The sequence below is a fragment of the Martes martes genome (assembly GCF_963455335.1).
Source record: "Martes martes genome assembly, chromosome: 7".
NCBI lineage: Eukaryota > Metazoa > Chordata > Mammalia > Carnivora > Mustelidae > Martes > Martes martes.
This window is the reverse complement of record NC_137894.1, coordinates 48115536-48143223: the sequence shown is the minus strand read 5'-3', so window position 1 is coordinate 48143223 and position 27688 is coordinate 48115536. Positions and strand designations below refer to the sequence as shown.

Here is a 27688-nt window from a genome sequence, read left to right as displayed (position 1 = left end):
TCCCTGAAGAACGTCACACCTTCTCTAATGAGGATTTTGGGACACAGGTAGAACCACCTTCCTTCCCTCCAACCCACACTCATCTCCTGAAAAACAGTTCTCACTATATTTACATGTTCCATTATTAATAAATAGATCAGATTGATCCACGAATTCAAAAGAAAGAAAGAAAGAAAGAAAGAAAGAAAGAAAGAAAGAAAGAAAGAAAGAAAGAATTGACTTCCTATGTCATGCTTTTCTTTAAAAGGTGAAGAAAAAATAAAACAAACAAGATAGCTAGGCTAAGAAAAGAAGTACACTCAGATCCAGAGAGTAAAAATGACCAAGGATCAAGCCTATTTTGCATTTCAACTGTTTATCAGATAGTGGATTTCTAGACTGACATGTGTGGTGCACTGTATTTTCCAAAGAGATTTTACTTTTAGGATAACTGACTTTCTTTTTCGAGGTGATGTAACCTTACCTCTGTCAGCTGCACAAGACACCCAACACAACTTTCTAAGCTATTTTTACTTCCTACTTTGGCATGAAGATCTTACATGAAAACTTGTTACCCTGTGGCCAAAAGGCAGGTGTTCACAGACTTGGTTTAATACATAATACTGGCAATCCAAATTTAGAAGAAAGAACTAGACTAAAGTGTATTATTCACAGGTCTGTCAAGCCTACTCCTTATCGAGACAGCTTTACTCCAAATCTCTAAAACATATTCTCAGGGGGTATCTAGCAAATAAGAGAGAATATGTGATGGAGAACATGCACTTGGGATATCAATAAAGATGCTCATATGTGAGTTCAAGACCTTCAAAGCACTTTGAAAGAAGCAGGCAACTGATTTATCAACTGAATGCAAACTTGGGAGGAGAAGGAACAGTAACAACAGAAAAATATACACAGACACACACACTGAACACACACCCCCACGAGCTAGGTCCTGAAAATACACAGGGAATGCAGTGGGACAGATGAGATTTATAACTTAAGGCTGGATAAAATATGCACACACACAAACAGAATCCAAGTCTGTCCTTTTTAGAAAATGGAAATGAAAACTATCCCCCCAGCTCCCTCCCCACAACGAAGAAAAGCCCACAATTTAAAACTTCATACATGCAATTCCTTTTCTGTTATTGCAAATAAAATAATGCCATTGAAGTAAAATAAAACCAAAACCATAGGACAAATGATGGAAAAAAATTTTCAGAATCCAGAAGAAAAATGAACTGAAGGTGGTTTGTGGGTACTGTTTTTTTTTCTTTTTTTCTTTTCTTTTTTTTTTGTTTTTTTGTTTTTTGTTTTTTACAAGTGTTTTATCAGACAGGCAGTCTTAGATTTATATACAAAAGTAAAACTGAAAATATAGTTTTGTTCTCTGTACATTTCTTTTAATTTTTTCCCTAAAAAAAGGAAAAAAACACGCTTGTGTACTTTTCTAAACAGAATAAGGTAAAACATAGCACAAAGTTCTCTTCTTTCTGCCAAGTTCATTTAATCTGGGGTGGGGGCGGGAGCAGCAGGGGCAAGGAAATCAGTCCAATGAAATAATGTCTGGTATGATGCCAAAGATGGAAGCTGTGTCCGTGTTGCTCCTGTTTGCAACGGTGTGGCTATGGCTCTCCCGCAGGCTGTTGGAGGACACGAGGCTGCTGTTACTGCCACTACTGCTTCCATTGGTGGTTGGCAGAGAAGTACTGCCTCCTGCACTTAACTGATCGAGAAACATCTGCGAGGAGGTATACGGGAAAAACCGAGACGAGTGTAAGAGGTCTTGATCATCTGACACTGCTGCGGCGGCGGCAGCCAGGAGGGACGTGTTATAATGCTGGGGGGCGGGGAACAGAAGACACAAAACCCATCAGTTCTAAATCATAAACCTTCTTCTTGGCAGAACAGAGTCCTAAATTTAAAAAGATTTTTAAAAAAAATTTATTTGACAGAGAGAGAGTGAGAGTAGTACAAACAGGGGGAGTGGCAGGCAGAGGGAGAGGGAGAAGCAGGCTCCCCACGTGGGGGTTCAATCCCAGGACCCTGAGATCATGACCTGAGCTGAAGACAGACGCTTAACCAACTGAGTCACCCATGCATCCCCAGAGTCCTAAATTTAATATATACTGCATATCTGCTATGTCTGAAATACCTAATAAAACATTTCGCAGAGTCAGATGTCCTTATATAATGATCACATCCTTGAACTTGAGAGACATTTCTATATTTTAAACTGGGGCGGGGGGAATACCAAAATAAAACTGGTAGGTTTTTTTGTTTTGTTTTAATTTGTAATACAAACAATTCTCAAAATTCTATTTCCAAAGAGGCATATGCTCAGAAGCAGCAGTAAAGAAGACAGTCGACCCTTTTTCTCTTATAGAGATATCTGGCCAAGAATTTACCAGTTGATTTACTGCCCTGTTTCTTTATTAAAAAATTACTGGGGAACCAACAAATAGATACTGTTCCTACTATATACTCAGACACAGCAGAAACAAGGGTATTTTTATTTAAATTCATAAAACCTTAACAATAATAAGTAGGGCTACTCTGAACTTCCCAAGAAATTTATCTTCTCTCTCAGCTAAATATTATAAACATTCCAATGTGCAATTAAAACAACAGCATTTAAAAAAAAAAAAAAAAAAAAAAAAAAAAAAAAAAAACAACAGCATTTTTTTCATATAACATACCTGATTGTCTCCTGATAAGAAAGGAAAGAAATCTAATCCTGTGAGAAAAAAAATTATTTTAGTTTTGAAAAACAAAAGAAAAAACCCTCCCCAATGCCCCCAATACTCCAGAAATAAACAAAAATCTTAAAATGCTAATTCTGAAGTCATTTAGAAGTTAAACAAGAAGAGTGGAGCTGAATGTTGTACATCTCTCTCATCTCTAGATTACCGAGGCTGAAGTCCAAGCTCTAGTCATGACGTGCCCTCCTTGTAGCTCCATTTGTGCGATCTGGGCCACAGCCGCCCTGCTGGATCCAACACCGATCCCTTAAACTGACAGAGCATTTTCCACCAAACGTTCTCATCGACTCCTCTTAAGGAACATTTCAAACTACTCGAATTTACTCCTCGCAAGCACCTACGAGGTAGGTCATTATTTCTGGCTTCATTTTGTGAATGAGACAAGTTTTACATAGAAAAATTTCAGCAACCTGGAGCACAGATTTTTTTTTTCTTTCTCAAATTTGCCCACTCACCACTATCTTACCAGATTCTAACTCAGAGACCCTCCGGCAGCAGAAGGGAGGAAAACAGATTGGCAGGGTGGGGGGGTTTGGGGGGAGTGCCTCACTGCTGGAGTGGTGCATCACAGAAGGGCCAGCTCTGATTCCTGGCTGCCCCTTCTTTAATTCCCACTCTTGTCCATATCACTCAATGTGTAATGTAATGAAGAACAAGAAAACCTATGTGAATAAAATGCTTTATTATGAGATCTCAACTTGGGGGAAAGGACAACAAGAAGATGTAGTGAAAAATACCACAACAACACAAATACTTTGGGGATCCATCCACTATCTACACTGGAACAGATAACATGAGGACCTGCAAAACGGATAGCACCGTGGTTCCTGATAGTGAGATCTGGCAGAACCTAAGTGAGAAACAGGGCTGCCCTTAGCCACATGATGTGGGTATCTACATTTATTAAAATGAAATAAAATGAAAAACTCAGTTCTTCAATCACACTAGCGTATGGTTCAAATGCCCAATAACCCATATGGGGCTAATGGTCACTATCAGTTATAACATCTCCCTCCCCGAGGAAAGTGCTATTGGACAGAGCTCAAACAGGGTATTCCTAACAATCACTAAGAACCTACTCAACTAACTAAGCTTCTGGGAATCTCTGCACTGGATTCTTCCGTAGGGGGAGGGGCAGAGGACAACTCCCAGTTTACATTTTTTGTATTAAATTTTCTACAATGGGCACATACAGCTTTTTGAAATAAAAATCTTCCTAGATATACAAATTATTAAATTACAAAGATATAAGAGAACTAATAATTTTGTGATAATGTAAATAATTATCAACTCAAAATACATTGTGCAATGAGTACACTGACATTTCAAAACTACTTTTAAAAGGAAGAATCAGGTTCACTGGAACAAAAGTTAAAACTGTCAATGTCTCAATTCAGCACTATTTTAAAGATAATACAACAGAGTTACCCACATGCCTGCTGCATTATAACTGGATCCAGGGAGGGAACAATGAATAATTTTCATAAATATCAAAATTCAAAGCAATATACAGAAAGTCACCCCCAAACAACTTGCAGACTATTCTGAAGCTCACAAAACCCTAAAGATCATCACACAATCTTCACTACTGACAGTAAAGAACTAGCTACTGATAAAGGTACAAATAAGAAACTAGACCTCTATTTATTTAAGATCACAGTATGCATTTCCCCCAGTTCCCTAAGCCCAAGCCCCTGTTTTATCAATCTTTCCATCCTTCTTTAGACTCACCCGCAGGAAGACTATGGAGATGAAAGGTATTCATAATGCTATGTGACAAGAGAGAAGAACTGGTGACTCACCTTGTAGGTCATAAGGCATGGGTGTCATGTGGAAAGGATGCCTGTAGTCTTGGATGAGGGATGTATTAATGTAGCTTGTGTCTACAGCAGGGAGGCTTGGGGTGCGGGACACTGGAGATGCTTGATGTGGAAGACTTAATATGCTAGAAGGAAAGGTTTGCGTAATTTTCATGAGTTAGTTAACTTTTAGGTGTAATAAAGGGACTGAATCTCACAAAATGAATCATATCTTTTGTTGGAAATAAAAAGACAACCAAAGCAATATATAATTCAGACTATCATAATGACTAGGAAGTAATCTGCATATACAGTAGCCGTTTGCAGGGGCTACAGGGGGAAATGGATGGGTGCAATGGTATGTTCAACATTCATAAAATCACATGCTGCTTCATCTACACTTTCGGAATGCACGGCTGAGCCCCTCCAGTGAGAGATTAGCGGAAGATATCTACGGCAGCTGAGATTCTGAAACCTTTAAAGATTTTTTTTTTTTTTAATTTATTTGACAGGGAGAGAGACATAAGCAGGGAGAGCTGGAGAGGGAGAAGCAGGCTTCCCGCTGAGCAGAGAGCCCAACGCCGGGCTCGATCCCAGGACCCTGGGGATCATGACCTGAGCCGAAGGCAGAGGCTTAACGACTGCGCCACGCAGGTGCTCCGATTCTGAAACGTTTTAAAAATAAGCACTGAGCGCCGTCTGGTAAAAAGTATAGGTATGTCCTCGCAAAGAAAACACGTATAGACAAGCCTGGGGGACGGTAGCAATCTGAGCAGTGGATTTAACAGCTGGACCCCAGATTTATAAGCTTTATGGAACAGAGACAAGGAACTATTTATCCTGGTATCCCTAATGCCCCGCACACTCATCAGCACACTGTTTGCATACAAGGCCGGCTGAATGAAGGAAGGCAGCAGACAAGAGGAGATACTCCAAAATGAACAGGTGGTGGAGAGGTTTTAAAGGGAGAACAGAACTGTGTGTGTAGGGGGTGGGGAATGACAAAAAAAAGGGATTCTGGAAGAACAGCATGAAATGTTTCAGTAGCTGAGAAATTAAATTCTTTTTTTTTTTTAAGATTTACTATTTATTCCAGAGAGAAAGAGAGTGTGTGTGAGCGAGTGAGCATGGGGGAGGGGCACAGGGCGAGAGAATCCCAAGCAGATTCCATGCTGAGTGTGGAGCCAGACGGGGGCTTGATCTCATGATCACAACATCATGACCTGAGTCAAAACCAAGAGTCAGATGCTTAACTGACTGAGCTACCCAGGCGTCCCTGAATCTTTTTTTTTTTTTACAAAAAAATTAAGTAAAAAGCGAGAAAGAAATGAAAAAGAAAAGGAAGACTTGAAATGATTTTATAAAGAAAAAGAATTCTAATAGCCCTGAGTGTGAACATAAGGGTTAGGCTAATAGGCATGTATGTTTTGGAAAATAAAGAGAAAAGAAAGGCTGCTTTTTTGCTTGCAAAAACTTCATAGCAGGTACTTGGGTGTGGAGACGCAATTTCAGTGGTGCAGTGCAAGATCAGAGTATTTCAAAAGAGGCCAAGGCTGGATGTCTAGGAACATTCTAATTATGACCATCTACCATATTTTCATGAATGGAATCTGAAGCATAAAATAAACTCTCATCTACCTCATAAAAATGTTTTGTCTAATGGAAACTTAATTAAACCTCTTACATCTATAAAAAGTACCATTTTCCATTAGCCGTCTCCTCTGACAATGCCTAAGGGATTACAAGAGAGAAGAAAGCAGATGAAATGCCAGCCTTTGAAAACATCTTGGTATACCAAACAGCAAAAAAAACCCACTTCTGGATGAATACTAAACACTTGGCGGCTAAAGACAACAAAATGTTTTACATTTACTAATGTTTGCCTCTAATTCCTGGCTGGCAACTTTCTTTTCAATTTTGTGATAATATTCTGAAAAAGCATTTCCACCTTTACACTGCACAATAACAAATACAATATGCTCAGGGTTTAGGTTTTTATTTATCGGCTAGTCATTACTGTAAAATGGCCACTAGTGTTGAATATGGCTGTATCCTTCTAAAAATGCCATAAACTTTCAGGCTGTGTGTGTGTGTGTGTGTGTGTGTGTGTGTGTGCGTGTGTGTGTTTAAGATTTTATTTATTTATCTGACAGAGAGAGACACAGTGAAAGGAATATAAGCAGGGGGAGTGGGAAAGGGACAAGCAGGCTGCCGGAAGAGCAGAGAGCCCGATGGAGGGCTCGATCCCAGGAACCTGGGATCATGACCTGAGTTGGAGGCAGAGGCTTAACGACCGAGCCACCCAGGCGCCCCAAGGCTGCTTGTTTTTATCTGAGAACAGAGAAAGGTCTGACATTTGTAAATATTGTATCTGGGTTTACTTGTTCACTGGGAAGCTCAGGAAGTAGTTAATGCATCTAATGTAATTTTCTAAACATAATAAAACTATTTTTGGAAAAACAGCAAAGCAAATACCTGAAGAATTGAAACATTAGATTCCTAAACACTCAAAAAAGTTTCTCTTAAGGAAAAATGTATAGTCAAGAGAGCAAAACTACCACACAGGTCACATATATGTATGACTACTAAAATACTCTAAGGAGTAGAACTAACTTACACACAATGGCGCATTTAATCTACAAGGTATGTATACACCCAGATTTATGAAATATCTTTTCATGTCGCCAAATTATGGTATTTAAAGAAACAATATAATATGTATTTGGTCACAGTATGCTTTGATATATAAAATATCTTGGAATCAAGAGTCTATCGATATTTGTTCTAAATATACCAGCTTCTGGCCATTTGACTTTTCTTTTTTTCTCAATCAGATTTATAAAATAAGTCGGGGCAGTAACAAGGTCAGGCTTGTTGGGTAGCAGCCATCAGGGTAGGCTTTCATCAGAGGTAAATGTTCATGAAGTAAGACTTAAACTAGAATTAGTGAATTCGTTTTTTTTTCTTTAGAATAATGATACTGCTATTAATGTCTTTACTGCTGTCTGATGTGTGTGAAGCTCCTCTAGAGTGAAAATACCAACCTGTGTAACAGGTTTGATCGTATTATGAAGATTCCTGAAACAGTCAAAGTTTTTAATGAGTGAGATACATTTATCACTATTATGTAGTTATTGTTTCAACTTTACCTTTCAAGTAATTACAAATATTCTCATATAGAAGATCTTTTATCATATCATATAGAAGATCTTTCATCAGTCTCAAACCTGAAAATTATTTCACTCCAAACATGGAAATGCCTGCTCTTGGTCTGGTGTTAACTTTCCCTCTTGAACCTTGCAACCTTACATCAGATCTTCTCCCACTTAACATTCCTTCTTCAGGCATACTGTTTGTTGGAAGGAGATTTTTTGAATAGCTCCTTTTCAGTTCCAACAGGCTACATCATTCTGCTGACACATAACTAAAAAAGGGCACACCTCTTTCTAGATTCACCTTTCGTGTGCACAACTGTGCCTCAGACTTTTTGTTGAGAATCCCTAATGTGTCTCATGCGGCTGAGTCTATTTAAGAGTATAGCTAGAGCGCTAGCCATGTGTTTTACTATCCTCCACAAAATGTTAAACCTTTAAGGTTAGGTCTGTACTTATTATTATTATTATTATTATCACCCATGTTAAGCACAGGGTGTTTTACCTAAAGTAGATAACAGTGTTTGCTAAACTGAACTGAAGCATAACCAAGGTACACTATTACTGATAAGAGACTAATGGCAAATATGGGACATGAGTTTGCAAAACAGAAGGCATTGTGCCCTGCAACTTCAGGCTCTGACTTCTTTCTGCAAACCTCACACACTCTGAGGCCGGCTTAAAGCATTCCTCTGGTCTTCCTCAGTTTTCTACTTGAAAGATTCAACTCAGGATTAATCTTATAGCGTACATTTCCAGCCTGAGTAAATGTTTTAAATCCTATGAGCAGCATTAAGATCACCTAAGAACTGATCAGAGAGACAAGTTTTCTCAGTCTCTACTCCTGCATCAGACATGGGGGAATAAGGGAGCAATGTGTGTTTTAATGAGCTCTCTGGGCGATTCTGCTGTACACCAAAGTTTGAGAACCACTGCACTAGAATACCTTTCGGTATGATAAATATTGTATCCAAGGGACTCCTTGAATGCACTATCCCAGCCCCTCAAGATTATCACACACCTGGGGAAAATACCACCTATTCTTTGACTACCAAGTTAAGTTTTACAATCATGGATAATCATTTTCTTTGGCAGATCTTTTAAATCGTATTTGCAAATTAACTTTCACAATGACTTTTCAAGGTCTCGGTACTTACCCTTTATTATTTAGTGGTGATGTGGGAGACAGGGAAGGACAGGTCCTCTTGGCAGATGGCTCCTCCTCCTCTTCATCAGATGAACTGTCTATGGTTAAGTCAATCACCTCCACTTTCTTATTTTTATTTGAGGACTGGTGGTGAGAAGCCACCTGATGCTCCAATGTGGAGCTCAAGCATCCTGTGTGGGAATGATCAAAACACAAGGCAAAAAAAGACCTATGACACCTCTCTTTTTTTCCTCAGTGTGCCCTTATGGATTAATTTATCAATTATAGTTTAGACTTAAAATATTGCTGCGGTCAGAGAGTAGTAGCTCTGGTCCCCTAAGTTTAAAGATACTATTTATTATTGGTTGTTAAGGGTTTTTTTTGTTTCGTTTTGTTTTTTTGAAAGACAATTCTGAATTAGGGCAAACAATCAAAACGTATGTCTATTTCAGAATAAAAGCAGCTTTTTCAGAATAAAAGCAGCTTGAGGGTAAATACTATATATTACATATGTACCCCAGATACTTAAGAAATAGAAAATTTTTTAAAAGTCATAGTTTCCTGCTAGCAAAAACATACTAAAAACCAGAAAAATAACATAAACGAAGAAGAAATGTTCATTAATCCTTACCAAATCTCTTAAAAATTTAAAAGGATACCATTTCAAAAGCATGACCTTAGAAATGACTTACTAGATTATGTTGCTTTTAAATCTCAATATCCCAAAATTTTAAAAGCTGGCAAAGTGAATTTAAAAGTTCTCTACTACTTCTGAATGTTTAATCAATAATTTCGTAAGAGTTACTGAGCTACCCATAAACTGCTATGTTTTTCAGAAATATATACTTTTTTAAAAAGCTTATTTTATTTTTTTAGTAATCTCTGCACCCGATGTGAGGCTCAAACTCACGACCCCAAGATCAAGTGTCACATGGTCTGCTGACTGAGCCAGCCAGGTGGCCCCAGAAATACATGTGTTTTAATACTGAAAAGCAGGGCTATACCACAGCAGGGAGACTGCCCCACCCTTCTGGAAAACCATCAACTCACCATCAACTCCATTGTAAGAAGCAGAGACTTCCTGTACTTCCTTTTTTGATCTCATAGGTGCCCAAGAGCCATCCTCCTTAAACTGTATCTCATCGCAGTCTGTACAGTACTTTAGGATTTCCATAAACAAGCTACAAAAAATATGTGGTCCTCTGAATATCACATTCTAAATGAAAACAGACTAGAAGTATTGCTGTTCAAAAAACATTCAGATCTCCTACATTTGGTAGAAGTATAAAGAAAGAAGAAAGGGGAACAGACAATTATTTGTTCTCAAATGAGGCCTATTTTAGAGAAATATTACTTAGATTACAGTATCTTATACAAGATACCTTAGATAACCATGAAAAGCAAGGTTTTCAAAGATTTTTAAGAATAGGGTAAATAGTCACAGAAAGCAGGAAGAGGCCAAGGAAATAAAATTCTACAGTGTGAAAATAAAATTTTGTGTGTGAATGGTACACGAACAGCAGTTATTTCTGAGTGGGGACATCATTTCTCCTTTACATTCTTGTGCATCATCCGAACTGTCCACAGTAAGCATATCTTATTGAAACAACACATACAAAAAATGGTACATCTCCTTGAAAAATACCATGCCGATATTAAGAAATGAGATTTGCAAAAAATGTGTGGAAGTGTCAAATTCTGAAATGAAACCAACGGATAAAAAAATATTAATACTGTACTATCACAATTCTAGAAAAACAAAAATCAGAAAATACACTACAAAGCCCTTTTATTTTCCTAAGTTTTTCCATTTTTCTTTAAATGTGTGTATAGATAACGTGTGTGTATGTGCGCTGGCTTTTTAAAATAAAGAATGATCCCAGTTTATGGAGGAGGGGATCTAAAGCTATGTAATACAAAGCATTGGTAAAATATTACTTTACTTAGATTTATTAGTGATCACTGTCACTTCTGAACAATTAAACATAAAACACTTAAGTGACACATTTACTTCTTCCCCATGATTGGTCTGCCATCTTTCAAGCTCTAGGTGACACTGTATTGCTAAATGTATCCCCTTTCTAACTGTACAACTTCAGACTCTTGAGTTTTGTCAAATGCTGTAGATAAGCTGCCTTAAGTGTTTTGCTGGCAAGTACAGCAACTACCAAGAAGATCCTTCTTTCCACAATTTATCTTTGTTCAGTGGCAAAAAGGACAAAGAAGGAGGCTAGAGGATAAGGGGTACATTTAGAGAAACACTCCAACAAGATGTTTAGAAGGACAGATAAAACACAGGAGTGTTAAAAAAAAAAAAAAAACACCACCATAAAAAACCCTGATTGTTGTGATGCTGGAGGCAGACAAGACAAAGACAAGTATTTCAGAGGAAAGAGAAACCAAGAAAGCTCCTATTCAGCACGCTGATCAGTTTTAGCAGCCCTTATGATGGGGAACAGGTATAATGAACCACAACTGAACCACAAGAAACATTTGCATAAAACAGGTTAACTTCCACTAAAAAGCCCAATTTGGAGGAGCTTAAGTTAGCCAGAGTTTCTCAGTGCTTTCACTCTTTCTCTGACATGGTCTGCATGACTAGAGGTAGACGGATTCATGTGAGGAACAGATATAACCATACCCTGCTCAGAACCACTGGTACTTTAAATGGTAAAAGGAGACAAAGATGGGAAAGCGTGCGCTCCCCAAACAGGAGGACGTTGACTTAGGAAGGAAAAATGCTCACAGTATTACTTACTTTAAAAAGAACTGATTTCTAGAATCAGAAAAATCCTAAAAATATATTACTCAGAAAACACTACCTACAGAATTTCCATCCTAAACCTGACGAAGACAAATCCAAATAATAGACGGTCATGTCACCGTATAAGGAAACACAATAAATGGACATACCCATCAATGATAAGGTGCTCATACGGGGCCTTCTTATCACAGACAGGACAAACCCAGGTTGGTTTTTTCTCATTCATCTGAATATAGAGAGTTGCATCAAAACACTGCAGATGAGAACATGTCAGGGCCCGGCATGGAATTGTCAGCCGCATTTTACCAAGCTTTAAAAGAGGGAGACAAAAGTAAATATGAGACAACTGTTATTCAATTTAAGTTTTGATAAAAATCTCCTGAAACACAATGTGTATGTATTCTGACTTAGAGCATACTATGGTTACTTTTCATCAATATGGAAGAACGTTAAACACATTTTTCTATGAGACCTACCTGTTAAAAAAAGTTAGAGTATTTCTTTAGATATTAAACACAGTGACTATGGAAAGTCTACAGAAAGGGTTATTCCCTCCTCCCCCACCAAAGCTCACAGATCAGCTTTTGGGGGGAAAGAACCATGAACTCCTTAAAATTATATGCAAAATTCTGCAAGTTTGTACATTTCCCCAGAGAGAGCACTCTCACCAAATTCTTTTTTTTTTTCCTAAGATTTTAAAAAAATTTATTCACTTGAGAGTAAGGGGGGAGGGGCAAAGGGAGAGGGAGAAGCAGGCTCCCTGCTCAGCAGGGAGTTCAACGCAGGCCTCAATCCCAGGATCCCAGGAACGCGGCCTAAGCCAAAGGCAGATGCTTAACTGACTGAGCCACCCACGCGCCCCAGTAAATTCTGAGTAGTCTCTGATCCAAAAAAGTTAAGAACCACTTTACTAGACATTTGGGAAATGGAAAAAGAATGTCTTATTAAATACTGGAGGATACAGATATAAAGTTATCCAACCTGATCTCTGAATGAGGGTAGTTCACATGTGAAAATGGAACGAAGGGCAAGCACTCATCAGGATGCCAAATGGCAGCTCTGAGAAGGAAGTCAAGAGCGTGCACTCTGTACTTCTTCCCTCACTGGGCACTAGCACAGACAGTTCAACAAACATCCGTAGACCTCTACCATCTCCACCATGTCATGAGACTTTCTCTTCTTGCCTTGCAAATGTTGCTTAAGCTGAGGTTTAAATAGAGTCTGTCCTATGAAAAATGAAACCAACTTCATCCGGTCCCTGAGCTGCTGGCTTGGGCCCAGGCACAGAAACTGCCCAGAGAGCTGTCACATCACAACTCCTTCCCTGGAGGCCACTGCACAGAGCACAGCTGGGTTACCACTGTGGGGTCCCCCGGAGGCAACAATGACCATACAGTAGAGAAGTTACCTACTTTCAATAACCACACTGTCTGCTAACTAGAATTTCCCACATACTTGCAAGCTTGAAAAACATAAAGGCTTGAAAAGGATATGAGTTAAATGAGGAAGGAAAGAGGAAAAGGATTTTGGCTTAGAAGAATTTCAGGGAAATGTGCAATTTCCTAGGAAGTCTACCAAGGAAATTAACTGTCATCTGTGGCCCTAAATTATTGTTCTGGTACCAATGATTTACTGTGCCTCTAGGAAAGGCACTTAACCTTTCTGGGCCTCTTTTTCTATCTCCAAAGTAACACTGTTTCCTCCTTACTTCAACAGGATGTAGTGATGAAGAACAAAACAGGCCCCAGCCGTGCTATAAGCTGATGAGAAGAGAGCAGTGCCAGCTTACAGTGTCAGAGGGATGAACAGAGAGACACAGAGCAATCGGACAGCTCCCTTCTCTGTTTGTGTGCCTAACTCCACCCTGCACGTGATTATGCACTACTTATGGATGTGTCCCCTCCTACGAGAAATACATCAGACTCAATTCCTTATCCCTCGTACTTTGAAATGTATGTGCTATACAGCAGGAAGATGGTCGTGTGTGTGGACTAAGGCTTTGGCTCTGCTTCACTGAGCTGCTCTACGAGGGACCACTCACCGAGCGTGTGGGGGCTGCACAAAGTACTTTACAAGGCAGGCCAGAGTATGAATTCTGGACTTTTCTACCTAGATTTGAATCCTGGCCCCGCTACTTACTGTGGGAATCCTGAATCTCATTTAGTCTCCCTGAGTCTCAGCTTTGTAAAATGGGGATAAAAATACCATCTACATCATAAGATTGTGGGATTTAAATTATGTTATGTTGTACTATGTTATGTTAAATTATGTTATGTGGGAACACCTGGGTTGCTCAGTTGTTAAGCGTCTGTCTTTGGCTCAGGTCATGATCCTGGGGTCCTGGGATCAAGCCCCACATCGGGCTCTCTGCTTGGCAGGAACCCTGCTTCTCTCTCTCTCACTCCCCCTGCTTGTGTTCCCTCTCTCGCTGTCTGTCAATTAAATGAATGAAATTTTTATAAATAAATAAAGTTACTTATGTGTTATGCTATGTTAAATTATGTTATGTGTCTGACATATAGTAAGTGCTCAATACATGTCACCCATTATAATTAAAGTACAGAAACATTATCTGCTTCAAATCACTTTGTAAGCTAATGGGAGACACACCCATATTTCAGCTCAGTCGTTCTTCCATTCTACCCACATGTAAGATTAAACAACTCTTTACTCCTCCTACTCAATTTTTTTTTTAAGATTATTTATTTATTTGACAGACAGAGATCACAAGTAGGCAGAGAGGCAGGCAGAGAGAGGAGGGAGCAGGCCCCCCACTGAGCAGAGAGCCCGATGCAGGGCTCGATCCCAGGACCCTGGGATCATGACCTGAGCTGAAGGCAGAGGCTTTAACCCACTGAGCCACCCAGGCGCCCTACTCAATTTTTATGATTTGATTTATACAAGCACTTGATGAAAAGGCAAAAAAGAACAACTAGTTCTTATAACATAAGAATCATATATTTACTGTTAGCCAAGACATGTTACATTTAGTCCAGAAACATTTTCCAAATAAAGATTTGCTTGGTGGTGCCAAATTAAATTTTTATATCTTAAAGCAGACCTTAACTTACCTGTGAAGTACAAATTGCTACTGAGCAGGTATTTTTCCTAATGCTTAAATACTAAGTAGAGAAACCGCAGACTGGAAAATCCTAGACAAATATAGTAATTGTAGACAAAGTCCACGTATTGCAGAATTAGTAGACCACTTTGGATAGTTTATGAAGACCATGCACACGAAGGTAAGACATAAAGCCGGTTTCAGAATCCAAGCCACAGGCCGCAGAACTTACACTCCAAAAAGCAGTTATTCTCTAAACAATCATCTCACAGACATTCCTCCCTCTAATCCTCCCTTGTCAGCTCATCTTTTTGGTGAGAGAGCTATTCTCAAGCCTTTATGATCAGCCACACCGACAAATTTACCCAGAGTCTTTAATGAACACTGCTATGTGAAGGATGCAGGAAAGACATTTATAAATGGGTAAAGAAAGGAAAAGTTCACTTCCAAATGCACTGTTGATTAGCTGTCACAGAAATGCTTTGCTTCAAAGAATCGGTAAGTGTTATGTGATAATACTCCTCATAGTTCTGATTTTAAAAACAATCTCTAAATCCTAAATACTCATCTACAAATGGAAACGGATTTCTCCAATATGGTATCAGGAGAAAAGCAGAGTTCTAAACATCTTCATCTTATAATCATTATCATGCCCCTTTTCCTTTTCAGGATATGAGGATATTTACATCATTTGCAAATAAACACTCTGTAGTCAGCCCCTAAATAAGTCTTCCAATGCCACTAACCTTACTGTAACATATAACAGTACTATTTAGTAACTGAGCATGCTGCAGGAGAAAATACCCTACCTAGATATGCTTATAGCTTATAACAAAAGGACCTTAAAAAGTCAGTAATATGTATTTTTTTCCTCATAAAAAGGAATAGTAATATCAAGAATAATTTCACTTCATTATCAATATTTTATAAATTAATTTCCAAGGAATTTTTTTCTTCTATTAATTCCAAGTCATTTTTATTGAAATTCATAGGTCTGAGGAATAAATATCTCTCAAAGTAGGTTCTCAAACATTCTCCCAGCTGTATTTTTTTTTTTTAAGATTTATTTATTTTAGAGAAAGAGAGAGAGTGCACAAGTCGGGGTGGGGGGGGGAGGAATCCCAAGCAGACTCCCCACTGAGCATGAAGCCAGATGCAGGGAGGATGCAGGGACGTGGGGCTCGATCTCACGACCCTGAGATCATGACCTGAGCCAAAACCAAGAGTCAGACACTCAACCAACTGAGTCATCCAGGCGATCCTCTTCCAGCTGTATTTTTAATAAATCAGAACTAAAAAAAATTCCCTAAGAGTAAAAACATTTCTAATTATTTTCATTGCCTTTAGCTAAATGGCACACAAACAACAGAAACTCATTTATTTTGAGCTCTGTGTATCAAAACAAGGGCAATTCAAATGCACAGTCAGACGTCATATTTACATATTTCAGAGGGAACAAATCTCTTTTATTATTCTATAAATTTGATATATAGATGAGTTGTCATCACCAAGTTTTACTTTTTAGAATAAAAATGTACCTAAAATATATTGCCTAGATTCCAGAATAATTGTAAAGGGATTTTCCCTTTAGCCAAACAGAAATCTATAAAAGTATTATAATTATGGATTATATGTATTTAGAGTTGTTTTTTTCTGTGATCTGAATTTTAAAAGCAGATGGCTGTTGCAACTAAAAAGGGAGGAAACAGGCAATATGGTAAGAAAATTAAAGATGGCCCACTAAATTAAGAGGTGTGAGAGGCAAAACATGATTAACATTTTCTGATAAAGATACCTGTACTAGGAAGTTCAAAACTAGTTCTAGAAGTAAAAACATCAAGATTTGTATTACAGTGCTTATGTATATGAATAAATGCTTCATCTAATGATACAAATATCACATATACTAGAACAACTATAAACGCTTTTAAAAGGAGACTCAAGAAAGACAAGACTTCCTCCTGTGATTAAGGAAAATGAAGCTTCTGTACTTTTCTAAACTTCTCAGTCTCTAAACTGGTATTTTATAATGGAATGGGATGGCAAGAAATCACACGGAGGAGGAAAATACATAAACAGGGGCTTGAGGGAAGGGGGTAGAATAAGTAGGATATCTTTTTTTTTTTTTTTTAAATCTTTGTCTTCTTCCTATCTTCCACTTATTTGGTCTGTGAGTTGTTTTCCTAAATGTTAAAAAAATGTCAGCTTCCTTTACACCATAATCTGTTAAAACATTTATCTGGTGGGGGCTTGGTTATGCGTCTGCCTTCAGCTCAGGTCATCATCTCAGGGTCCTGGGATTGAGTCACGCATCAAGCTCCCTGCTTGGTGGGGAGCCCGCTTCTCCCTTTACTTGTACACTCACAAAAACAAGTAATATTTCTAAAAAACAACAACAACAACAAAACATTTATCTGGTTACTTAAGAACTTACTGCATGACTCTGCGGCCTGTATATTTTTATTGTGGTAAAAAAAACATGTAACATTAAATTTACCACCTTATCCATTTTTAAGCATGCAGTTCAGTAGTGTTAAGTATATTCACGTTATTGTGTAAGAGATTTCTCAAGCTTTTTCATCTTGTAACACTGAAACTCCATACCATAACACTAATTCCTGCTCCTCTCAGTCCTTGGTAACCACCTTTTATTTTCTGTTTCTACGATTCTGACTGCTTTAGACACTTCTTATGAGTGGAATCGTAGTGTTTATGTTTTTGTGACTGGCTTATTTGCTCATCAGAATGATTTAAAGGTTCATCCCGTGTTGTAGCGTACTCCACTGTTATGTATTTACCACGTTTTCTTTTTATCTATCCTTTCATCACTCAATATATATCTGGGCTGTTTTTATCTCTTGGCTATTATGAATGTTGTAATGAACATGCCTGTGCAAATTTTCTCTTTGAGATCCTGCTTTGAATTCTTTTGGATATATACCCAACAGAGAAATTGCTGGATCATATGGTAAACCTATTTTTACTTTCTTAGAGAAACTTCCACACTATTTTTCACAATGGCTGCAGCATTTTATATCTCCACCAACGGGGGGGGTGGGGGGGGGCAGGATATAAAATAAGGGTTCCAGTGTCTCTGCATCCTCACCAACACTTGGCATCTTCTGTTCTTTTGATAGTGGCCATCTTGACAGGTCTGAAGTGATAACCCATGCTGCTTTGATTTGCATTTCCTTAGTGATTAGCAATGTAGAACATCCTTCCATGTTTTTTGGCAACTTGTAAATCTTCTTTGGAAAAACGTCTACTCAAGTCCTCTGCCCATGTTTTAATCAGGTTGTTTATTATTGTTGTTGAGTTGGAGAAGTTTCTTATGTTGTTAATACCTTATCAGATATCTGATTTGCAACTATCTTCTCCTAAGCCATAGGTTGTCTTTTCACTCTCATTTTTTTTTTTTGACATGCAGAAGATTTTAAGTTTGGTCTAGTCCACTTGTCCATTTTTGCTTTTGTGCGTATGCTTTTGGTGTTATGTCCAATAATCACTGTGAAATTCAATGAAGCTATCCCCCTACATTTTCTTCTGGGAGTTTAAAAGTTTAAGGTCTTACGTTTTAGGTCTTTAATTCATTTTGAGTTCTCTTTTGCATGTGGTATAAAGTAAGGGCCCAACTTCCTTTTTTGCATTTGGATATCTAGTTTTTCTCAGCACATTTGTTGAAGAGGCTGTTTTCCCCCTTGTGTAGTCCCGGCACCCTTGTTGAAAGGTAACTTGGCCCATAAATCCAAGAGTTTGTTTCTAGGTTCTACATTCTGTTCCATTAGTCTACATTATCTTTTTTTTTTTTTTAAGATTTTATTTGTTTATTTGACAGAGAGAGAGAGAGAGAGAGATCACAAGTAGGCAGAGAGGCAGGCAGAGAGAGGGGGAAGCAGGCTCCCCGCTGAGTAGAGAGCCCTATGCGGGGCTTGATCCCAGGACTCTGGGATCATGACCTGAGCCGAAGGCAAGGGCTTAACCCACTGAGCCACCCAGGCGCCCCTACATTATCTTTTTTTTTTTTTTTTAAGATTTTATTTATTTGACAGAGAGAGGTCCCAAGTAGGCAGAGAGGCAGGCAGAGAGAGGGGGGTAAGCAGGCTCCCCGCCTAGCAGAGAGCCTGATGCGGGACTTGATCTCAGGACCCTGAGATCATGACCTGAGCTGAAGGCAGAGGCTCAACCCACCGAGCCACCAAGGCACCCCATTAGCTATCTTTTTTTTTTTTTTTAAAGATTTTATTTATTTATTTGACAGATCACAAGTAGGCAGAGAGGCAGGCAGAGAGAGGAAGGGAAGCAGGCTCCCCACCGAGCAGAGAGCCCGATGTAAGGCTCGATCCCAGGACCCCGGGACCACGACCCGAGCCGAAGGCAGAGGCCTTAACCCACTGAGCCACCCAGGCACCCCCCATTATCTATCTTTATGTCCATTATCACACCATCTTAATTACTGTTGCTGTGTAGTATGTTTTGAAATCAGGGAATGTGAGGGCTCAAACTTGCTCTTTAAAATACTGCTTTTGGCTCTATGGGGTCCTTTGAGATTCCACAGGAATTTTAGGACTCTTCTATTTCTGCAAAATAAAAAATGCAACTGGGATTTTGATAGGGATTGCACTGAATCTTTAAAAATCACTTTGGGTAGTATAGGTATTTTAAGAATATTGAGCCTCCCAATCCATGAACCTGGGATGTCGTTCCATTTATTTATGTCTTTTTTTTTTTTTCATTTATTTATGTCTTTAATTCTTTCAGCAATGTTTTACAGTTTTCAGTGTGCAAATCTTTTGTTTCCTTGGCTAAGGTTATTGCCAAGTATTTTATTCTTTTTGATGCTATTGTAAATGGGACTGTTTTCTTAATTTCCATTCTGGATTGTTCATTGTTAATGTTTAGAAACACAATTAAATTTGTATTTTGATTTTGTATCCTGCAACTCTATTTTGTTTTTTTGTGGAATCTGTAGGGTTTTCTACATAAAAGATCATGACATCTACAAATAGAGATCATTGTACTTCCTTTCCAATTTGTATGTCTTATTTCTTTTTCTTGCATAATTGCTCTGGCCAGAATTTCTAGTACTATGTGGAATAGCAGTGGTGAGGGTGAGCATTCTTGTCTCCTTGAGTATCATGTTTGCTGTCAGCTTTTTCTATATGGCTTTTATTATGATGCTGAAGCTTCTTTCTACTCCTAGTGAGTTGAGTGTTTTTATGATGAAAGAGTACTGAACTTTGCAAAATGCTTTTCCTGCATCCACTAAGACAATCATGTGGGTTTTGTCCTTCATTTTGTTAATGTGGTATTATTACATTGATTTTTTTAAAAAAATGTTTTACTTATTTGAGAGAGAGAGAGAGAGTATGTGTGTGCGCGCGCGCGCGCGCGCGCGCGTGTGTGTGTGTGTGTGTGAACAGTGGGGAGGGACACAGGCAGAGGGAGAAGTAGACTCCCAGTGAGCAGGGAGCTTGCCATGGGGCTCAATCCCAGGACCTGGAGATCATGACCTGAGCCCAAAGCAGATGCTTAACCATCCAGCCGCCCCACACTGATTGACTTTTTGTATGCTGAACCATCTTTATATTCCAGCTACAAACCCCACTTGGTCATGATGTGTGATTTTTTTAGTTGTTTGGTTTTGTCTGATTTGGGGATCAGGATAATGCTGGCTTCAGAGAATGAGTTTGAGAGTATTCCCTGCTCTTCAATTCTTTAGAAGAGTTTGAAAATGATTGGTGTTAAATATACTTCAACTTTTAAGTTATCCAGTTTGTTGGCATATAACTGTTTATAGTAGTCTCTTATAATCTTTTATATTTCTGTTTTATCAGTTCATCAGTTGTAGTATCTTCGCTTTCATTTCTAATTTTAGCTACTGGAGTCTCCCCTCTTTTTTCTTAGTCTAGCTAAAGGTTTGTCAATCTTGTTGATCTTTTTGAAAAACTAACTCTTGGTCTCAATGTTTTTTTCCTATTGTTTTTCTATTCTCTGTTTCATTTATCTCTGTGCTAATCTTTGTTATTTCCTTCCTTCTGCTGACTTTGGGTTTAGTTTGTTTTTCTTTTTCTAGAATCTTGAGGCATAACATTAGGTTGCTGATTTGAGATCTTTTTTAATGTAAGTATTAACTGCTAGAAACTTCCCTCTTCCTACTGCTTTTGCTGCATCCCGTAAGTTTTGTTGTATTGGGTTTTTTTTTTCATTTGTCTCCATTTTTAAATTCCCTGTGATAACTCCTTTGGCTGTTTAAGAGTCTGTTGTTTAATTTCCACCTATGTGGGGCACCTGGGTGGCTCAGTTGGTTAAGTGACTGCCTTCGGCTCAGGTCATGATCCTGGAGTCCCAGGACTGAGTCCCGCATCGTCGGGCTCCCAGCTCCACGGGGAGTCTGCTTCTCCCCCTGACCTTCTCCCCCTCTCATTCTCTCTCTCTCAAGTAAATAAATAAAATCTTTAGAAAAAAAAATTTTTTTTTCCACCTATTTGTGGATTTTCCTGTTTTCCTTCTGCTGTTGACTTCTAGTTTCATCCCACTGTGGTCAAAGAAGATACTTTGTACGACTTAAACTTGTTAAGGCTTGTTTTGTGGTCTACACTGAAAAATGTTCCATGTGCAATTGAGAAGAATGTGTAATCTGCTGTTGTTGTACGGAGTATTTTATATATATAAAAGTATTATACACACACACACACACACATACATACATATGGTGAATTGGTCTATAGTGTTTAAGCCCCCTGCTTCTTTAGTGACTTTCTGTCTGGTTATTCTATTCATAACTGAAAGTGGGGTATCAAGTCTTCTACTACTATTGTGTTGCTTTCTATTTCTCCTTTTAGTTCTGCCAATGATTGCATCATATATTTGGGAAAGAATTTTAATAACAACATTAAAAAGGCTAGAATCAAGTATTTTTCTTAAGAAAAAGATTGGCTATTATAAGTAATAAAAAGATAGAAGGATATATACAAAATGATAGTATTTGGGGGATTTTATTCACTCCATTGTATTTCTATAATTTTATAAAAGCCTGATTAAAAATAGGGATTCCCTTAGCAGTATTATAAAACAAAAAAGTTTTTTTTTAAGAGCTACATCAAATACAGTACTATAAACTAATTTATGAGCTAAAGACTTTTTCATCTTGGTTTGAGATTTTATAAGTTATAAAAGACTAAGATGTAGGATAAATAAAATTTAGTTTCTGTTTAAATTATTTAAGAATACAATAACTTCATCTTCATCTTAGATTAGGAAGATTTCAATATTAAAGACTTTCAATATCAGGCCTGCCTGAATAATCCAGGCAAATTAGGAAACAGCTGTGTCCTCTTATTCTTTATATTTTCTCCCCAATTTAGATATGATTAATTTGATTAATTATAGAACAAAAGGTAATTAAAATGTCAAAGTAATTTACTCCTACTTTTTCACATATTTTTGTATGAAAGCCACATTCAGTTACCATTCCTACAACTGGTGGACTTAACACCATGCTGGTTAAGAAATAAATATTAACAACACGTTTTTTGGGAAAACTTATTCACTACAAGTTTAATCATCTGGTATATTTTGGACCTTATATTCATTTTGTGCAAACAATTGATTTTGACCTCTTTTTCTGGTTTAAAAATATTTCTAGGTTATTTTTATCTGCATAACCAATTCAGTTATTCAGGCTAAATAGAACAGTTTTTAATTAGTGGATTCTTACAATGTAGTCATTGTTGGCAAAATGGTTAAACTGAATGTGTGGGTAAATCATGGCTAGATTTCTATTCAAAAGGATACTATTTTTAAAAATTCAATTTTAATAAATATACCAATATATACCCATTCCTTATTTGAAGAATTTACACTTGAGTCTGAGAGATAATCATTGATCATAAGCAATATTTAAACACAGCTTACGAAGAGTAGGACATTTTTACAGACTTAAAAATTTGGTTAGATTCCAAATCCTATGACTAAATAATAATAATGTCTTTCTACTTTTCAGAAACTGTGACAAAGGTGGGCATATTTCAAAAGTAAACATCATTTTGCAAATACTGGAAATACTTCATAAAAGGGGAAAAATGTATGTTGAATCTTTTGGAAAGCAAGTATTAGTTAACACTTACTGGACATAGTAGAGAAACCCTTAGGCTGGTTGTAGCTATTTCACTGTCTGGATCCGCGGTCAATTTCTCTTTAACTGACATTCATTGAAGAGAAAACACACAAACAGAACATGTTTATTAAAGATACATCACTGATGCAACACGAAAAAGAACAAGGAACTTAAAATGAGTAACCATTAAAAAAAATGAACTCAAAAATAATCTGTTTAATTATTTCCAATTAACTAAATGTAAAGATAAAAATAATTACATGGTTTATAATTTCTATCATAAGCAAAAGAAAAACCACCATATATCTATAGACTGACTAAATTTCCTGTAAGTTTCCTATTTCTCATTCATGGAACAAAAACTGCATTGCAGTAACATAAAGGAAATTTCTACAGTAAGCTGACATACTCAACTAATAGCAGAAACTTTTCCTTTTATAAACTCTAAGAAACTGGATAAAGTTCTTCTTTCTTTTAAACTATGACCAATATTTTTCATGCCAATATTATTTTTAAAGAAATCAATCAATATGGACTATACAACTAACATTTACAAGTTTTTTCAAAGCTCAGATAATAAAATATATTATTACATTTTATATGTTAATACATTAGTTCTATTTTTCTATTCTATTTTTAAATTATGAAAATACATTAATTTTATTTTCAAATTATGAAAAAAGTTCAATGCTTTTTCCCCATATAATTGAGTTTTATATTTATTTATCCATAAACTAATTATGCTTAGACAAGTCAATCCTCCTCTCTGACCTTAATTTTGCTTCTAGCAAAATAAGAACCCACACTAGATAATCTCTAAGCCTTTTAGCTCAAACCTCCTGTGGTTCTTAAGAGCGGAGGCATTAGTAATGTTACTTTGTCAGTCTCATATAACAAGGACCTGTACACTTCTCTGGAATCCTGAGGCATATGCTACTTCTGAAAATCTCAAACACTGAAGTGAGACTGGAAATGCCTAAATGCAATACTCCAATCATTTTAGAAATTGTCCCACCCTGCCTTTGACATCTGTGTAAGGTGGGGCCCAAGCACAGTGGCTGTGTACATAGTCAGTCAATCACAGAATTTCAGAGCAGTGGCACAACTAAGTGTAACCAGAGAGTTAATATTTTTTTTTATTTTTTTTAGCATTTTTTTTTTTTACAGAGAGTTAATATTATATATATGTTATATACAGAATTAAGAAAAGGGGGAGCAGAAAAGTACTCAGATAAGTTAGAATGATTTCAGAGTAGATGTCCATTGTGCTGAAAATTAAGAGTCCCACCTTTATTAAACATAGCTATCATTATAATCTGAATTTTTTGAGGTCCACATTTTACTTATTTTTTGAAGTTTTATCTACTGAAATAATTTCCCAATGTGGGGCTCAAACTCACAACCCTGAGATCACGAGTTGCACGCTCTTCTTGCGACTGAGCCAGCCAGGTGCCCCAAGATGGTCCACACTTTAGATCTTCTGTCTCCATAAATTAGTGAATCTCAACCATGATACACATCAGAACTACCTACAGTGTCTTCTAACTTATATTGCCCACTGAACTGGAATAGGGAAAAGGGACACCAATGGGTTGTTTTTTAAAAGCTCCAGAAGTGACTCTGATGCCAGAATAAAAAGTCATTTTCATTTGGTCCAGAGATTCCAAATATTTGAAATCTCTAGAATTCACAGGCTGCCTCTCGCACCTGAAAAGCCATAAAACCCGAGTTTAAGTTTGGAAAATATAGTTACCACATCCCTTATGCTATACAATATCATATGTAAATTATAGAAAGTACACCTGTGTCATGACAGACCCAATCTTAGTCAATCCTTTCTTATAAAGATACATTTAACAAATAGTATCTTTTAAAGGTAACAAATAATCACCATACAATAGAAACATGTAAACAGAACTGCAATGTGATTACTAAACATCTGCATGCCTTCATCACCCTATACACAGCAATGGGAACAGTTCGAATTTTATCTAGATAAACTTCCATCTAAATGAAGGAACACCACAGACCATAGTATCAACGCTTTGCAAAACAAAGTTCAGTGATTAGTACTTTCCAGAGAAATTGAAACAGAAGAGGCAACAGGATCTAGAATCAGCCTAACTTAGAATCCAGATGTTAGCCAAGTCACAGGAGTATCAGTACCTGATAGCAATGTTCTAAGGATTATACACATAAAATGCTTTAAAATAACCCAATATTATGTTCAATAAATATTAGCTACTGCTACTCAAAATGATTTGTACATTCATTTTCTCTCAGAGATGGCAAAATTTTCGCAAATTATTTTAGAATCTTGCCAATTTCCATTAAAAAAAAAAAGCTTTGTCTTTTTCCTTTTGCCATTATAGGCTCAATCTTAGTCAATCCTTTCATGTAAAGATACTTTTAAAGATCCTACTAGGATCTTGATTGGATTGAATTTAATCAATAGGTCAATTTGGAGAGAAATGACATCTCTCCAGTAACAATACTAAGTGTTCTGCTCTATTAACAAGATATATCTCCCCATTATTATTCAAGCTTTATTGTAATTCCTCTTAGCATTGTTTTGAAGTTCTCATCATATACATATTGCACAAGTTTTGTGGGACATATCCCTAAGTCTTTCATATTTCTGGATGTTACAGTAAATTCTTTGTTTTTTGAATTTCACTTTCTAGTTGTTCAGTGCTAACAGAAATACAATTGATATTTATAAATTAACTGTGTATTCTGCAACTTGCTAAATTCATGTATTAGCTCCAGTAGCCTTTTTAAAAAAAAAAAAAAAAGATTTTATTTATTTGTCAGCTATAGAGAGAGAGAGCACAAGCAAGGAGAGCAGCAGGCAGAGGGAGAAGCAGACTCCTGCTGAGCCAGGAGGCTGATGGGGGACTTAATCCCAGAACCCTAGGATCGCAGCCTGAGCCAAAGGCAGATGGCTAACTGAGCCACCAGGCATCTGCACTCTAGTAGATTTTTAATAGATTCTTCATGTTTTTTCTACATAGACAATGAAATCATCTTTGAATAAAGACAGTAATTATTTATGCGTTTCTAATCTGTATGCTTTTTTTCCCCTGCCTTACTGTGCTGGCTAAGATCTCAAGGGCAGGGAGGCCTGGGTGGCTCAGGTCATGGTCTCAGGGTCCTGGGATCTAGCCCTGGGCTCTCTGCTCAGCAGAGAGCCTGCTTCCCCTTCTCTCTCTGCCTGCCTCTCTGCCTACTTGTGATCTCTCTCTCCAATAAGTAAATAAAATCTTAAAAAAAATATATATATATATGTATGTATGTATATATATATATATATAAAAGATCTCAAGGGCAAGGCTGAAACAGTTCCCTTCTCTTCTACTTTGCTAAGAGTTTTATCACAATGGATACTGACGTTTAACCAGATGATTCTTCCACACCTACTGAGATGTTGAGATGATCATATGATTTGTTTCTTTCTTCTTCTTTTTCTTTTTTTTTTTTAGTTTGCTGAGGTGAATTACACTGATTGATTTTCAGTCATATTGTATGAACCTAATATTCCCGGAATAAACTCTATTTGGTTGCTATCGATTATCTCTTATTTTAATTGAAGTATAGTTGGCATACTGTATCATCTTCTTATATATCTGACTTAGAATTGTTGACTTAGTCAAAACAATTCTGAGAAACAAAGCTGGAAGACTCTACCTGACTTCAAGACTTACTATCAAGTTGTAGTAATCAAGACTGTTGCACTGCCCTAAGAATAGACATACAGGTCAATGGAAAATCACAGAGTCCAGAAGTAAGATTCTACATCTATGGTCAAATGATTTTTGAAAGGTAATTAAATGGCAAAAAAGGTAGTCTTTTCAGCAAATGTTGGAACAACTGGGTATCTATATGAGGAAAATGAATCTCTAACCTCACCTTGCATCATATACACAAATTAACTTAAAATAATTTGCATAACTAAATCTAAGAATGAAAAAAGCAACACCTCTGGAAAAAAAAATGTTTGTGACCTTGGTTAGGCAAAGACTTCACAGTATACAAAAAGTACAAACTATAAAAAGACATGGTGAAAAGATCCAAACAGACACTGCCTCAAAGAAGCTATAAAGATATCATTAGTCATTAGGAAAATGCAAATTAAAACTATAATGAGATACTACTAAACACTGATCAGAACAGCCAAGAATCAAAGCAGCCTGACAATACCAAGCACTACTGAGGATGGAGAAAAACTTGAATTCACATACATCGTTGGTAAGAATGCACAAATGGCATATACATTTTTTAAGAAACTGCCGATCTGTTTTCCATACACATTTCATGTGACCCAGCTATCTGAGTCCTAAATCTTTACCCAAGAGAAACAAAAACATATGTCTATGAAACTGGAATATTCATATGCAAAATGTAAATATTTTAGCAGCTTTGCTTATGATGATGCAAAAGTGGAAACAACCTGTCTACTAATTGATAAATGGATAAACAAATGATGGTACAGATAAATGGAAAACTATTCAGTAATAAAGAAGAACAAGCTACACCGACGAGCCTCAAAAGCATTTACTAAGTTAAAGGAGCCAAACATAAAACGCTACATGCTTCAGGACTTCAGATAGCTGACATTTTAGAAAAGACAAAACTAGAGACAGAAATCACACCAATGGCTACGGAACTGGGAATAAGGGGATGAGATGAATGGCCAGAGGCCACAGGGGAACTTTCTGGGATGAAGGATGTTCTGTATTTTGATTGTGGCAGTGGTTCAGGATTCCATGCACCTATAAAACTCATCAAACTGTACAATTAAAAAGGTAAATTTTTACTTTTGTAAACTAAACTTCAAGAAACATAACCCAAAAAAAGAAGAGAAAGGGGAGAATCACCATGTTAAATTTCATCACAAGAAAGTGA

The 27688-nt window shown here is 37.2% G+C and overlaps 1 protein-coding gene across 1 annotated transcript in view; it reads right to left on the bottom strand.

Annotated features, from left to right (window-relative positions):
* Nucleotides 1–1114: 1114 nt before the first annotated feature.
* Nucleotides 1115–27688, bottom strand: part of PIAS1 (protein inhibitor of activated STAT 1) — a 118860-nt gene continuing 92286 nt past the window's right edge. Inside the window, exons 8-14 of the mRNA XM_080807867.1 lie at nt 22794–22867; nt 11756–11916; nt 9893–10023; nt 8853–9033; nt 4547–4689; nt 2682–2719; nt 1115–1822 (exon numbers count right to left, since the gene is read on the bottom strand). Coding sequence (XP_080663993.1) covers nt 1529–1822; nt 2682–2719; nt 4547–4689; nt 8853–9033; nt 9893–10023; nt 11756–11916; nt 22794–22867 — 1022 coding nt within the window. The 3' untranslated portion in view covers nt 1115–1528. The remainder of the gene's footprint in view (nt 1823–2681; nt 2720–4546; nt 4690–8852; nt 9034–9892; nt 10024–11755; nt 11917–22793; nt 22868–27688) is intronic.